The sequence below is a fragment of the Aquarana catesbeiana genome, linkage group LG09 (assembly GCF_042186555.1).
Source record: "Aquarana catesbeiana isolate 2022-GZ linkage group LG09, ASM4218655v1, whole genome shotgun sequence".
NCBI classification, from domain to species: Eukaryota; Metazoa; Chordata; class Amphibia; order Anura; family Ranidae; genus Aquarana; species Aquarana catesbeiana.
Genome location: NC_133332.1, coordinates 269,055,026 through 269,067,986, shown reverse-complemented (window position 1 = coordinate 269,067,986; position 12,961 = coordinate 269,055,026). Strand labels below are relative to the sequence as shown.

The 12,961-nt window shown below is 46.7% G+C and overlaps 2 protein-coding genes and 1 non-coding gene across 5 annotated transcripts in view; 1 reads left to right on the top strand and 2 right to left on the bottom strand.

Moving 5' to 3' along the window:
• SSR4 (signal sequence receptor subunit 4) overlaps positions 1–7,039 on the bottom strand; it is a 40,677-nt gene extending 33,638 nt beyond the window's left edge. The window contains exon 1 of the mRNA XM_073600340.1: positions 6,883–7,039. Coding sequence (XP_073456441.1) covers positions 6,883–6,940 — 58 coding nt within the window. The 5' untranslated portion in view covers positions 6,941–7,039. The remainder of the gene's footprint in view (positions 1–6,882) is intronic.
• Positions 6,444–6,579, bottom strand: LOC141109159 (small nucleolar RNA SNORA42/SNORA80 family). The gene has a single exon (XR_012236167.1). It is a non-coding gene; the product is annotated as a small nucleolar RNA SNORA42/SNORA80 family (small nucleolar RNA).
• A 238-nt stretch (positions 7,040–7,277) lies between the features above and the next one.
• Positions 7,278–12,961, top strand: part of IDH3G (isocitrate dehydrogenase (NAD(+)) 3 non-catalytic subunit gamma) — a 224,709-nt gene continuing 219,025 nt past the window's right edge. For all 3 annotated transcript variants that reach the window (XM_073600338.1, XM_073600339.1, XM_073600337.1), the window contains exon 1: positions 7,278–7,451. In XM_073600338.1, the coding sequence (XP_073456439.1) occupies positions 7,374–7,451 (78 nt within the window). In that variant the 5' untranslated portion in view covers positions 7,278–7,373. The remainder of the gene's footprint in view (positions 7,452–12,961) is intronic.

Below are 12,961 nucleotides of genomic sequence, written 5' to 3'. Positions count from 1 at the left end.
GTAGGAGATGCCTCAGTCTCCATCACCGGGACTATAAGTGAGCCTTGGGAGGACTGTGAGGTAGTAGGCTGACTCAGGGATGGGTTTGCTAGGGAAGAGCGAAATGATTGAATAGTCGCATCAAGTTCCTTTTTAACTGATGCAATCAAGTCGCTGCAAGCGGAAGAAGCTTCTTCTTTAACTAGCAAATCAATACAAGCTTGACATAACGTCTTCTTCCATCCTTCAGGTAGCTTGGATTTACATGAAGGACATTTTCTTTTTGCCACTGGATCAGAGCTCTTGGCCTGCCATGAGACAAAAGAAGAAACCATCCCAGTGAGACAACCTGTCCTATACCCAAGGATGCTCACCACAGGTGCACAGTAAGAGCTAACTGCTTTATGTGCCCAGACAGGCCCCTGCCACCGGGGGGGGGGGGGATAGAGAGAGAGAGAGAGACCCCACAGTACAGGGAAGACAGTATACAACTGCACCTTACCTGGGCCTTGCTGGTGCCTGTGCCTGTCCCACTCGCTGCCGCCATCGATTCCATCGAGGAGCGCTTGCTGTGTTTGTGTGGCTAAACGCCGGTTCCGGACTCCAATAGCGCCAGTGCGCCGGACCAGAACCGCTAAATAAGCACCAGCCCCGTTCCTCCCCTTTCCCTCTGCGATTTCCGGCGGAAATGACGCCGCACGCCTGTTCCGTGGGCGCCGCCCCCTCCGGATGCCTCACTTCCGGCGAATGGAGCCCCGCTGCCATCCCCAATATGGCGGCGGTGCAATGAGCAACAGGCGGTGGACCTGAGAAAAAAATATAGTAAACGGCCACCGCCTGTCTTGCCGCCGCCTAGGAGCGATGCCCACGACAGTCGGACTCACCCTGAGCCCATATGAAGAGGGAGAGGGAGCCCAGCCAGCAGCACTTCACCTCAGCTGTGGAATGGGAGGAACAGCTCTCATGAGGTAAAAAAGTGTTTGATGAAAAAAACCAGGAAACCTGAGCTCCCAGGACAGCACCTGAGAGCCCTGACTTCCCCACAAAGTGTTCCCTCCGGAGGAAACACAAAAACTGACAATGTGTGGAAAGGAGCCTCCTTTTAAAGTTTGGTGGAAGAGGTGTTTCCTGTTGGCAAGGGGAGGAGTCACTCTCTCAAGTGCTGTCCTGAAAGACGATAAGGGAAAAAATTATAAATGAACACTTTACAAAGCTGCACAGGGCCTTTTAACTGCATAGGTTTTTTTTTTTTCAGAAAAAAAGGATTGTGATGTCACACCTCGTACAATCAAAGAACACCTTGTATTGATTGAAAAAAATTACAAGGCAATGTTAATTGGGGCGAGTGACCCTCTGTGGTTACTGTGCAGAAATGGAAGCCATTCCGCACTGATCACTAAATTAGCTTCTTAGATGCGTTTGGGTGCCATTAAAGAAGTTCTAAAAGGCAGAAGTTTTTTTTACATTACCCGCAGAAAAAAAAAAAAAAAAAAAAACGGCACGGTAAAGGCATAATGAGCTAGTATGCATCACATACTAGCTCATTATGAAATACTTACCTTAGAACGAGGTCCCTGTATCGCAGGACAGTTCACGCCGAGGGAGTTGACATTTTGCCCTCGGCGTGTCTTCAGGGTTCGTGGCCGGAGCTGCAATGACGTCACTCCCGCACGGGAGACTTCTTCCCGGCATTCACAGCACATGCGCCGCTGACGTCAGCGGCTGCATACAAAGTGAATATCTCCTAAACCGTACAGGTTTAAGAGATATTCATTTTACCTACAGGCTTACTTGTAGGTAAAAATTAAGAAAAATGGGTATACAACCACTTTAATGCATTCTCTGCATTAAAGTGATTGTAAATGATCACCTTGTAAAACAAACCATTACATTTAAAATTAAAGGCAAAACATTTGTGTATAGATATGAAAAAAAAAAAAAACACAAACAAATATCCTTTTTCATAAGTGATCTCAATCCCTCTGTTTCCTCTGTTCTCAGCTGCATAAGAGCTGGGGGAGGAGAAGCATCAGCACACTGAACTTTCCAGTGAAAGGCTGTGTGTGTGTGTGTGTGTGGGTCAGAACAAGTCTGATCATTGGGAGGAGAGCAGGTTGAGTTCCCAGCACCGTTAGAGAACTGGCCATGATGTGTTCGCCTGCTTAGTGTGGTCAGTTTCTAATAGGAAAGCAGAGGGACTGGCAGGAACACTACGAACTTCACATAAAGGAAGCATACAAAGAGAACAGGATACTTTTTTCATACAAGCACAGTACATGGTACAGCAGGCACGTCAGGAATATGAAATGCTGGGAGCCTGATCTCGATCCAGCGCTATGCACACCTGCAGCAGCTCTTTTCCCTTCTCTCACAGGCTTGGTTGAGAGCAGCAGGAGACACTGTCAGTCAAAAGCTGCGAGCAGAGCCACACTATGTATCTGAATAGATGCAAACCAGCCTGGCTTGGGATAGGAAACGGCCTCTTTTGGGGGGAAAAGGGCGCCAGAAGTACTGCACAGGGGCCCTGAGGTGGGGGGGGGGGGGGGGTGCACTGTGCTTGGACAGACACTGCACCCGTGAATGAGACATGTTTGCCTGGAACAGCTGCGCCTGTCACTAAGTACATATAGCGCCGCTGGCCCAGATTCTCCTCCCTCCACCCCTCCAGCGCTGCCTGCAGAAATATGCCTACGTGGGGAACTAGGCGGAGCTGGCAGGATGGGAGCTCATCGCCCAAGTTCGAAGATCGTGCCGATGCCAGCTGCAGAAGCTCATTCTGAGAGAGGAAGGAGGAGGTCAGGTCGGTGGTGTATCAAATCAGCGACGCTGTATGCACTTCATGACAGGTTGGTGTGTCGGAGAAGGTATTTTGGCGGGATTTTGTAAAATGTCAGAAGGTACTTGCGGAGGAGGAATGAGCTGGTGGGGTGGGTGGGGGTGAGAGCAGTGTCTGTAGGAGGGTGGGAGGCCAGTACTGCTGCTGTGTGCCTGTAGCCAGTGTATGGCAAAAAGAATATGGTAATAGAGAGTGGTAGTAAGACAATAGGCTGACCTACCCGATCCATGTTAGTGATAAGCCCATTCACCCACAGCATTTTTAACAGATTGATATGGGAGTCAATTTCCTATAATAGAGCTGCAGTGCATAAGTATTACACAGGACCAGTTGTATGGGTTAGAATGCTTACTCTAACAGGGACCCTGTCAATACGGATTCCAGTATGATCCAATGTATGGTGGGAGTCAAGCTGTGCGTCACCAGTCTGTGTAAGGCAGCGAGGTGGGCATTATCCATCAAAATAGAAGCACAACTCTGCACCTAGGCCTACTGCACAGCGCAGGAGAATTATCTGTGTGTTTTGGTTTCATTGCCCAATGGCCCCTGTAGTGTTGGAGCAAATGACTTAGGGCTTGTTCACACCATATACTTCCCTACTATCTGCGCTCCTTTCCTGCACGAACTACCTACCACATTCCTCTCCCTGCACCAACTACAGAGGTGTATGGATGCATAGGATGGTATATAAATGGCAGGATTGGCATCCTTGCCCCCTCATTTTGCACTGTACATTACCCATTTGACATTACCACATTCTGCACTATGCAAGTCATCTCAGACTATTTAACCATACCACCTTTAAGCCACACCCAATATTTAGCACAATTTAAAGTGATTGTAAAGTCTTGTTTGTTTTCCTATAAAAAATAATAAACATGTTATACTTACCTGCTCTGTTGCAGTGGATTTGCACAGAGCAGCACAGATCCTCCTCTTCTCGGGTCCCTCTTCTGTGCTCCTGGCCCCTCCCTCCTCCTGTTCAGTGCCCCCACAGCAAGCAGCTCTCTATGGGAGCACCCGAGCGGAGTCACAGCTCCTTGTGTCCATTCAGACATGGACCCGGCCCCGCCCCCTTTCTTCCCTAGCTGTCTAGCTGACTTTGAGCCAATGGCGCAGCTGCTGCGTCTCAGCCAATCAGGAAGGAGAATCTCGGACGGCTGAGACAGTCGGGAACATTGCTGGACAGAGAGGGACCTCAAGTAAGTATTATGGGGGGCTGCTACACACAGAAGGCTTTTTATCTTAATGCATGAAGATAAAAATCCTTCTGCCTTTACAACCCCTTTAACCACTTGCAGCCCAAGCCAATTCTGGCATTCCTCTCCTACATGTACAAATCATAATTTGTTGCTAGAAAAATTACTCAGAACAATATATATATAAATATATATATATACAAAGCTATTTTTCAAACGTGATTTTTTTTTTTTTGGGAACAAAAAAAAAAAAAACCCACACAAACAAACCACAATATTTACCCCAATTTTTAAAATATAGTAAATAGATACCCAACATGTCAATTGTGCACACTCATGGAATGGGGCCAAACTTCAGTACTTAAAAATTTTCATAGGCTACGCTTTAAATTTTTTTTTTACAAATTACCAGTCTAGAGTTACAGAGGAGGTCTAGTGCTAGAATTATTGCTCTCACTCGAACGTTTGCAGCCGTGAGGTTTGAACGCCATTTATATATGAGGGTGCGACCTACGTATGCATTGGCATCTGCGTGCAAGCACGAGCGGATGGGGGCGCTTTACATTTTTCATTTATTTTTTTTTCCCCATTCTATTCCTATTACAAGGAATGACAGGTCCTCTGGGGGTTCAGAAGTCCCCACATCTCTCCTCTATGCTGGAAAGACTGGGAAAAAAAAAATAAATAAAAATCGATCTCTGGCTTATCAGCAAACAGCAGTGTTTACATCTGCCGGCGCTGGAAGTGACGTCACGGCATTGCATTCGGCTTCCGAGGGTCATAGAGATGGCCAGGGACCATCTGGTCTATGCCCAGCTTTATGGTAAACCGCCGGCAAATTCATTCTCCAGCTTCCCGATTGCACGGGCGAGCTGTGAGAAGTACCAGAGGGCGGCGGGAGCCGCTATGATTGCTTTTACATTGCAGGGAACCACCTTCTAAAAACAAAAGATATCTGGATGATGCCTGCAGCTATCATTCAAATAACACCACTTAAAATCCAGAAAGTCATATGGCGTCCACCTACAGATAAGTGGTTAACCCATGATCATGCTTCGCACGCCGCAGTTTTAATTTTTCTGCCCAGAAGAGAAAAATATGCAAATATCCATTGCACAGAGCAAGTATAACATGTTTTTTTTTTTTCTTTTATTAAAATAACAAACACTGAAGCATTACTATCACTTTAAACTGGTTGTAAAGTCTAACAGTTCTTCTACCTTAAAGTGGGGTTCCACCCAAAAAAACAAAACTACATGAAAAATCCTCAAAAAAAAAAAAAAAAAAATAAAAAATACAAAAAAAATTTGGATTTTTTTTTTTTTTTTTTAAACTTACCTCTAAATGCCTGTTGCTAGGGGGTCCCTCGTAGTCTGCCTCTTCCAGTGCCTGGGCTGGTGACATCACTTCCCCCTCGGCACAGGAAGGGCTCGGCTCTGCTCCCTCCCTCCTGTCAATCATCTGGGACCCATTACAGGTCCCAGGTGACTGAGCGGCCAATCACGGCACGCGGCGCCGCTCGCACATGCGCAGTGGGTGCCAGGCTGTGAAGCCACAGCCCGGCACCCACAGTTGCAATGCCGGTGCCGCTGAACGGAGGGGGAGATGAGCGGGGCTTCGATCCCCCGCATCGCTGGACCCTGGGACAGGTAAGTGTCCAATTAAAAGTCAGCAGCTGCAGTATTTGTAGCTGCTGACTTTTAATTTTTTTTTTTTTTTTTTTTGACTGGAACTCCTTTTTAACGCTTTCTATTGTTCTTATTATATTAAACATTCTGTGTTGCATGTGTCCCCCCCCATGATACTTACCTGAGCCTGATCCAGTAAAGTGTACGAGAGCCAAGGCTCTGCCGGTGTTCTGCCGAGAAAGTTCCCCCCGGCAGATAAGGACTCCCCTGTACTGCGCAGGCGCAGCGCTTGCACAGTACGAGCCGTCGAAGCGGAACAGCGGAGAGTCAGCTGTACACAGCGCTTCGCTCGGCATAGTTTTATTCAAACTCTATGTCCACTTGGATGGTGGAGCTTGAACCTGGACTTAGTGCGCAGGCGCCGTGTAGAGCTGACGATCAGCTGTTCAACTCCGGAGACTTTCGGCGGCTCCGTAGTCATTCATTCTGTGCATGCGCAGTACAGGGGGGGTCCTTATCCGCTGGGGGAACTTTCTTGGCAAGACACCGGCTCTGTCCCTCCTTACTGCACAGATTGATAGCAGGGGGCACCATTGGCTCCCGCTGCCGTCAATCAAATTCTGTGATCAGCAGGGTGGGGAGAATTACCAAGCAAGCGACTGTCTGCATTGCAGACTCAGAAGACAGGATCAGTGTAATAGTGGTGTCTGCTATAGTGATTCACAGGAATTGGCCAGATGAGCAAAATTGGTTCAAACTAGATCAGTACAAAAACGCACACACTTGGGAGTTCAGCTTTAAAACTGTACAGCTCACTTCAGTGGTCTGGCCTATTATGGAGAGGCCCTACCAATGGTTCGGATCTGATATTCTTCTAGCATGGGGTACACTATGAGAGGATCATTGAAGAGACCCCACCATAAATCCATTGCCATGCATAGAACCACGAGCGGCTGTAGGGAGGATTCGAACTCACCACCCACAGAACATCATAACTCTCCTCCACACCGCACCTAACCGCTGCGCTATCTCGAATCATTGTTCAGTGCCGTGCAGAACATGCTTTCTACAGTTCATCTGCCATCATTTACTATGTATAACAAGCAATTGCCATCATTTACTATGTATTACACACACACAGTCTCAAGACACAAACTAAAATACAATCAGCACAAACCTCACTAACATTATTCATCAACATACTCATTATACCAATAAAAAAAAGAGACTCAATACTCACCTCTAGAGTCCGCCGCAATAAACAGCAAAGCCACCAGCAAACCGAACACTCCAGCCATGATCACAGCTTACACACAAAATAGCTTCTGGAAGGGACAGTCAGCCAAGGAAGAGGGAGGAGTTATACTAGGCCACCTCAGCTTGAAATGTAACACGTCACTAGTTGGGATGATGACAGCGGACGCCATGTTTAGTGCTGGTTGCATTGCCAAAGCATTGCCGAAATGACAACAAATAAACAAATCTATGAATGTTTAAATTAAAAAAAAGTGCTCTCGGTGTAAAATATCAGGCAGGTAGCGATCACACGTTGTGCGATCTTGTAAATATTTACTTTCCAGGTTTAAACATGGCGTCTAGTCATTTCCTATCAGGGACGAAAGCACACGTAAGGTTGACGCATGCCCACTGAGGATGCTTAGGCGGGGCATATGCATAGCATCGTTTTGCTCAGAAAGTCGCTTGACAGTCCTTGGAATTGGATAGTTCAACATGGCTGGCAGGACGCTGTCTGCTTGTTACAGATTCCTTCTGTCTCCTCTGCCTATCAGGGCTGGATTCGGGAACCAGGTAGTGGTCAGATATTGCGCACGTTGAAGTAAAGCCATTGCATTCATTCTCCATGTATTTTCTTCTATGGCTGGTAAATGCATTGTATATGTATGTTGCAGTTTTATAGGAGGTGACGTTAGAAATGTAGAAATGAAATCAATTTTTTTTTTTTTTTTTATTGTCTGCTAAAACAACTGATGTTTGCCCTTGTGGTCAATATAAAAAAAAAAGTACATCGCAAATATAATACAGTCTGGCACAAGCATTCAAAGAGAAGTATGGACTTTTTCATTTTATAATCACACTTAGGGTCCTTTTACACGGGACGGATCCGTGATGAACATCAGCTTGCGCAGCGGGGATCGCTCCGTGGATCCCCGCTGAGCAGGCAGATGACAGGTCAGCGACGGACCTGTCAGAGTGCCGCTCTCCCCTATGGACGTCGTCACCCGATCCGATCCGAAAATGGATGGAAAAGGTAGGTTTTTCCACCGTTACACTTGTTCGGATCGGAGCGGGTCGGATGTCAGCGGACATGTCACCGCTGACATCCGACGCTCCATAGAGGTCTACGGAGGGTCCATTCAGGTCCGCCTAAAAAACTGACAGGTGGACCTGAACAGATCGTTCATGTGAAAGAGGCCTTACCTAGGTGGATGCAGCATCTGTTCCCCGTCGGCTCTAGCACTGAGAACTGAGTGATCTAATACCGCAGATTGCTCGTTCTCAGAGCTCCCCTAGCAGAGAGCTGTAGACCTTTCAGTCACCAGCTGTTTGCTCTGCCCCCTCCTCACTCACTGGAGTGCTGGGCTGTGGAGGGGGCTGGAGCATCTGGCTCAGGCTCTAAGCGGCTTGCTAAGAGGTTGAGCCAGGTGCCGGTTGCCTGGGCACTTGGGTGGATCCTGACTCCTTGTTCACGATCTTGCCCTAGCCTGGACTGGCTCTGGGGCGTCAGCAGAGAGCGGACGCTCTCCGCTGAAAACAGGTCACAGGAGTGCAAAATGAACTGCACTCCTGTGATCCATAGTAGAAGTACAGTCAAAGGAGCTTTGGTTGTACTTCTCCTTTACCCACTTACCCCCCCCCCCCCTCCTGACCAGGCCATTTTTTGTGATACGGCACTGCGTTACTTTAACTGACAATTGCACGGTCGTGCGACGCTGTACCCAAGTAAAATTTGTATCTTTTTTTTCCCTCTACAAATAGAGCTTTCCTTTGGTGGTATTTGATCACCTCTGCGTTTTTTATTTTTTGTGCTATAAACAAAAAAACAGGGCAATTCTTCATCAATTTAGGCTAATTTGTATTCTCCTACATATTTTTTTTTTTTTTTTGTAGTTATGGCGGTGATTAGCAACTTAAGCAGGGTTGCGGTTGACAAGATGCTTTTGACACTTTTTGGGGACCAGTGACACTAATACAATAATCGGTGCTAAAAATTATGCATGGTCACTGTACTATTGACAATGGCTGGGAAGGTGGTTAACATCAGGGGTGATCAAAGAGTTAACTGTGTGCCTAGCTGGTGTTTTCTTACTGTGGGGGAGGTGCTTGTACTAGGGGAAGGCTTAGATTGGTGCCCCTGCCCCTGTACTGACAGAACGGCAGTCTGCCTTGTTTACATAGGCAGATCGCCATTCTCCCTCTGTACTGAACAATCGGCGGGTGCCAGTGGACATAGAGTCCGCGGTAACCCCCGATCAGCTCCCGATATGTATAAACACAGATCCGGAAGTGTCGGCTCACGTACTAGGTATTTGATCCGGTGCAGCCATGCCACTTTGCCGCCGTATATCCAAGTTATACAGTCTAACTAAATAACTAAACCAGCCTATTAATTTCAGCTAAGGAAGCTGGCATCTTTGCCTCTGTTTGATCTGCAACTGCCATGGTGCTGCACATGTGCTCAGTTATGACACCAGCCATTTGACAGTTTGGTTAACAGCACAAGTAAACGTGACAGCATTCCTGGTATATATATCTTTCTTTTGAAACCATTAAATTGATGCAGTCGTGGGTGTGGCCTGGACGGCAATGGTGTAGGACGCATGTGAGCTGAGCTCCGCTCTCGGTAAATCCTGTAACCGGTATCCTGAGTGCCCTTGACTACATACTGGCATATTTTCTGGAAGGCTTGCGAATCCCACACCATACTCATATCTCCGCCGAAGAGGAACACTACAGCCTCCACATCACTGGACAAATATCGGCGGCAGGAAAAAGACCACGAGGAGCAAGATGGCGATCCGACAGCCTCTCCTACGGAACATGCTGCGGCTTACACAGCCAGGGTCCTGGAGGCTATTTCTACGTGTCAGTCCACCCTGACAACCAAAATAGAGGAGATAAAAGTGGATATCTCCCTGATCAGACAGGACATGACTAAGCTCAAGGACCGGGTCAAAGAGACTGAGACTAGAATTAGCCGGGCGGAAGACATTATACATCCTCTTCAACATTCGCACAAGGACATGCAACGCCAGATACAACAACTGGCCCAAAAGCATGACGACCTCGAAAACCGAGCTCGCAGGTCAAACCTCCGCTTCATCGGACTCCCTGAGGGCTCGGAGGGCCCGGACCCGGCCTCTTTCCTAGAGAAGCTCTTAATTACAATGTATGATAGGGAGGCCTTCTCGACCACATTTGTGATGGAGCGCGCCCACCGCATGCCAGCACGCCGCCCACCTGCAGGTGCACTGCTACGTACTTTCATAGCAGAGTTCCTAAACTATCGGGATCGTGATGCCATCCTTCGTCATACCCGAGACAAGGGGAACATTCCTTTTCAGAATGGCCACGTTCTCGCCGTTCCCGACTTCTCGGCGGAGGTCCAGAAACAAAGATCATGCTTCGTGGATGTCAATCGGCGCCTTACCGAGCACATTTTTTTTGAAGACCCGGTGCTTGCCTCGGCCTGGCTGGATCAGCGGGACGCGGAGAGAAACCGACCCGCCTGAGGGAGACCTCCATCATTTTTCTTCTGTGAGTAAGCCCCTATACACCAGACTGTATTACAGAAGCCTGACTCACATAACGTCATAAGCTTTGGAACTGTGCCTGTAGCCCATCTCCCGTAATATTGAACATATGCAGTATGGTTCTCCCCAGACTGTCACAGTACTGTACACTATACCTAAATGTATGAGGCCCGTACCCTACCCCTCTTTTCTTGTTACTTTCTGCCCAGACCACTAGCACTATGCCAATTTTCACCAAGTTGGGCACCATGCTCTTACATGATGTCATCAACTGATGACCCAGACCCGTATTGACATACCCATTATTAACACTCATACTGGAGATGCTATGCATGTGAAACCCAACATCGATCTATTTTTCTCCTTCTCCACCCCCACCCCACCCCTCCTTTTTTTTTTTTTTTTTTTTTTTTTTTTTTTTTCATTGCCACATTCCCTGATAATGGGTTTTCCTTTTTTCTGCTTGTATTTTTACTTTTTATCCATTGATATTCTTCATTTTATCTACACTACCTACTGTGAGTATATATCATACCAACGAACATTGGTGGACTACATATGACACAAGTCCTACTGCTGGCTCCAAAACCAGCGAATGTTTGCCCCCTCAGGTAGTCAGATTGTCACCCACGCTGCTCAGAAGACATCTGTGGGTGATGATGTGGCTGTTGCTGAATTATCGGAATCATTGATGGGTACTTATGGGTTGCACTGATGGGTACTTATGGGTGGCACTGATAGGTCGGCACTGATGGCCACGGATGGGCACTGACAGGTGACACCGATGGGCACTGGTGGCACTGATGCCCCTAAGGGTGGCATTGCTGGGCATCACTGCAATATACTGGTGCCAATCAGTGCCCATTTGTGGGCACTGATTGGCATAGATTGGGCACATGTGGATGGCCATGGGGTACATACCTGGCCATCCACATGTTGCCCCCCTCCCTGGTGGTCCTAGTGGCGATCCCTGGTGATCCAGTGTGGTCATCTGAGGGGGGCTGTGCTGATAAACAATCAGCGCAGACCCCCCCTGTCAGGAGAGCCGCCGATCGGCTCGCGTCTGTCAGACCCGAGTGAGGAAAAGCCGATCAACGGCTCTTCCTATTGACATCGTGATCAGCCGTGATTGGACACGGCTGATCACGTCGTAAAGAGCCTCCGCCGGAGGCTCTTTACCAAGATTGGTGGAGCGGTGTGTCAGACTGACGCACCGCTCCACCGATCGCCGCGATGCGGCATGTTATCCTGCTGGATGTCAAATGATGCTGAGTCAGGATAACTGAACCACCGCCCGGCCGTCAATCTGCTATAGGCCTGGCGGGAAGTGGTTAAATTATTATTTCACTCAATAAGCCAACCAATCTCCGATCCAGGGTATTCGTAGGCTGCTCTCTTACGGGTATGTTTTTATGTGAAAATTAACCACTTCAATACCAGGCACTTATGCACCTTCCCGCCCAGACCAATTTTCAGCTTTCAGCGCTCTCACACTTTGACAATTACTCATTTTTTTTTCTCACATATAGAGCTTTATTTTGGTGGTATTTAATCACCACTGGGTTTTTTTATTTTTTGCGATATAAGCGAAAAAACTGCAAAAATTTTGAAAAAAAAAAACCTCTATTTTTTCCTTTTTTATTGTAAAATTTTGCAAATAAGTAATTTTTCTTAAATTTGGGCCAAAATTTATACTGCTCTGCTACATATCTTTGGTAAAAATAACCCAAATTAGTGGATATTATTTGATGTGTGTGAAAGTTATAGAGCCTACAAGCTATGGTGCCAATCACTGAAAATTGCTCACATCTCATCACACCTGATGTACTGACAGCCTAATCTAATTTCTTGAGACCCTAACAAGCCAGGAAAGTACAAATACCCCCAAATGCCCCTTTTTGGAAAGTAGATAGTCCAAGGTATTTATTAAGAGGCATTGTGAGTTTTTTGAAGTTGTACTTTTTTCCCACAATTCTTGGGAAAATGAAGAAATTAATTAAAAAAAAATTTTTTTTTTTTTTACACAAACGTCCCATATTAACAGGTTATTTCTCACACACAGCATATGCATAATTGCAACTACACCCCAAAATACATTCTGCTACTGCTGAGTATGGCAATACCACATGTGTGAGACTTTTACACAGCCTGGCCACATACAGAGGCCCAATATTGAAGTAGCACCTTCAGGCGTTCTACAAGCATAAATTACACATCTCATTTTTCATCCACCTATTACACTTTTGAAGGCCCTGGAGCATCAGGACAATGAAATTGCCCACAAAATGACCCAATTTTTGAAAGCAAACACCCCAACGTATAATCTATGAGGCATAATGAGTCTTTTGAATGGTTCATTTTTTTCCCCAGAAGTTTTTGGAAAATGTGGAAAAAAATGAAAATGCATTTTTCATTTTACACAAAGTTGTCCATTTATAAGATATTTCTAACACATAGCATGTACATAGCAAAAATGACACCCCAAAATACATTCCGCTACTCCTCCTGAGTATGGTGATACCACATGTGTGAGACTTTTACACAGCC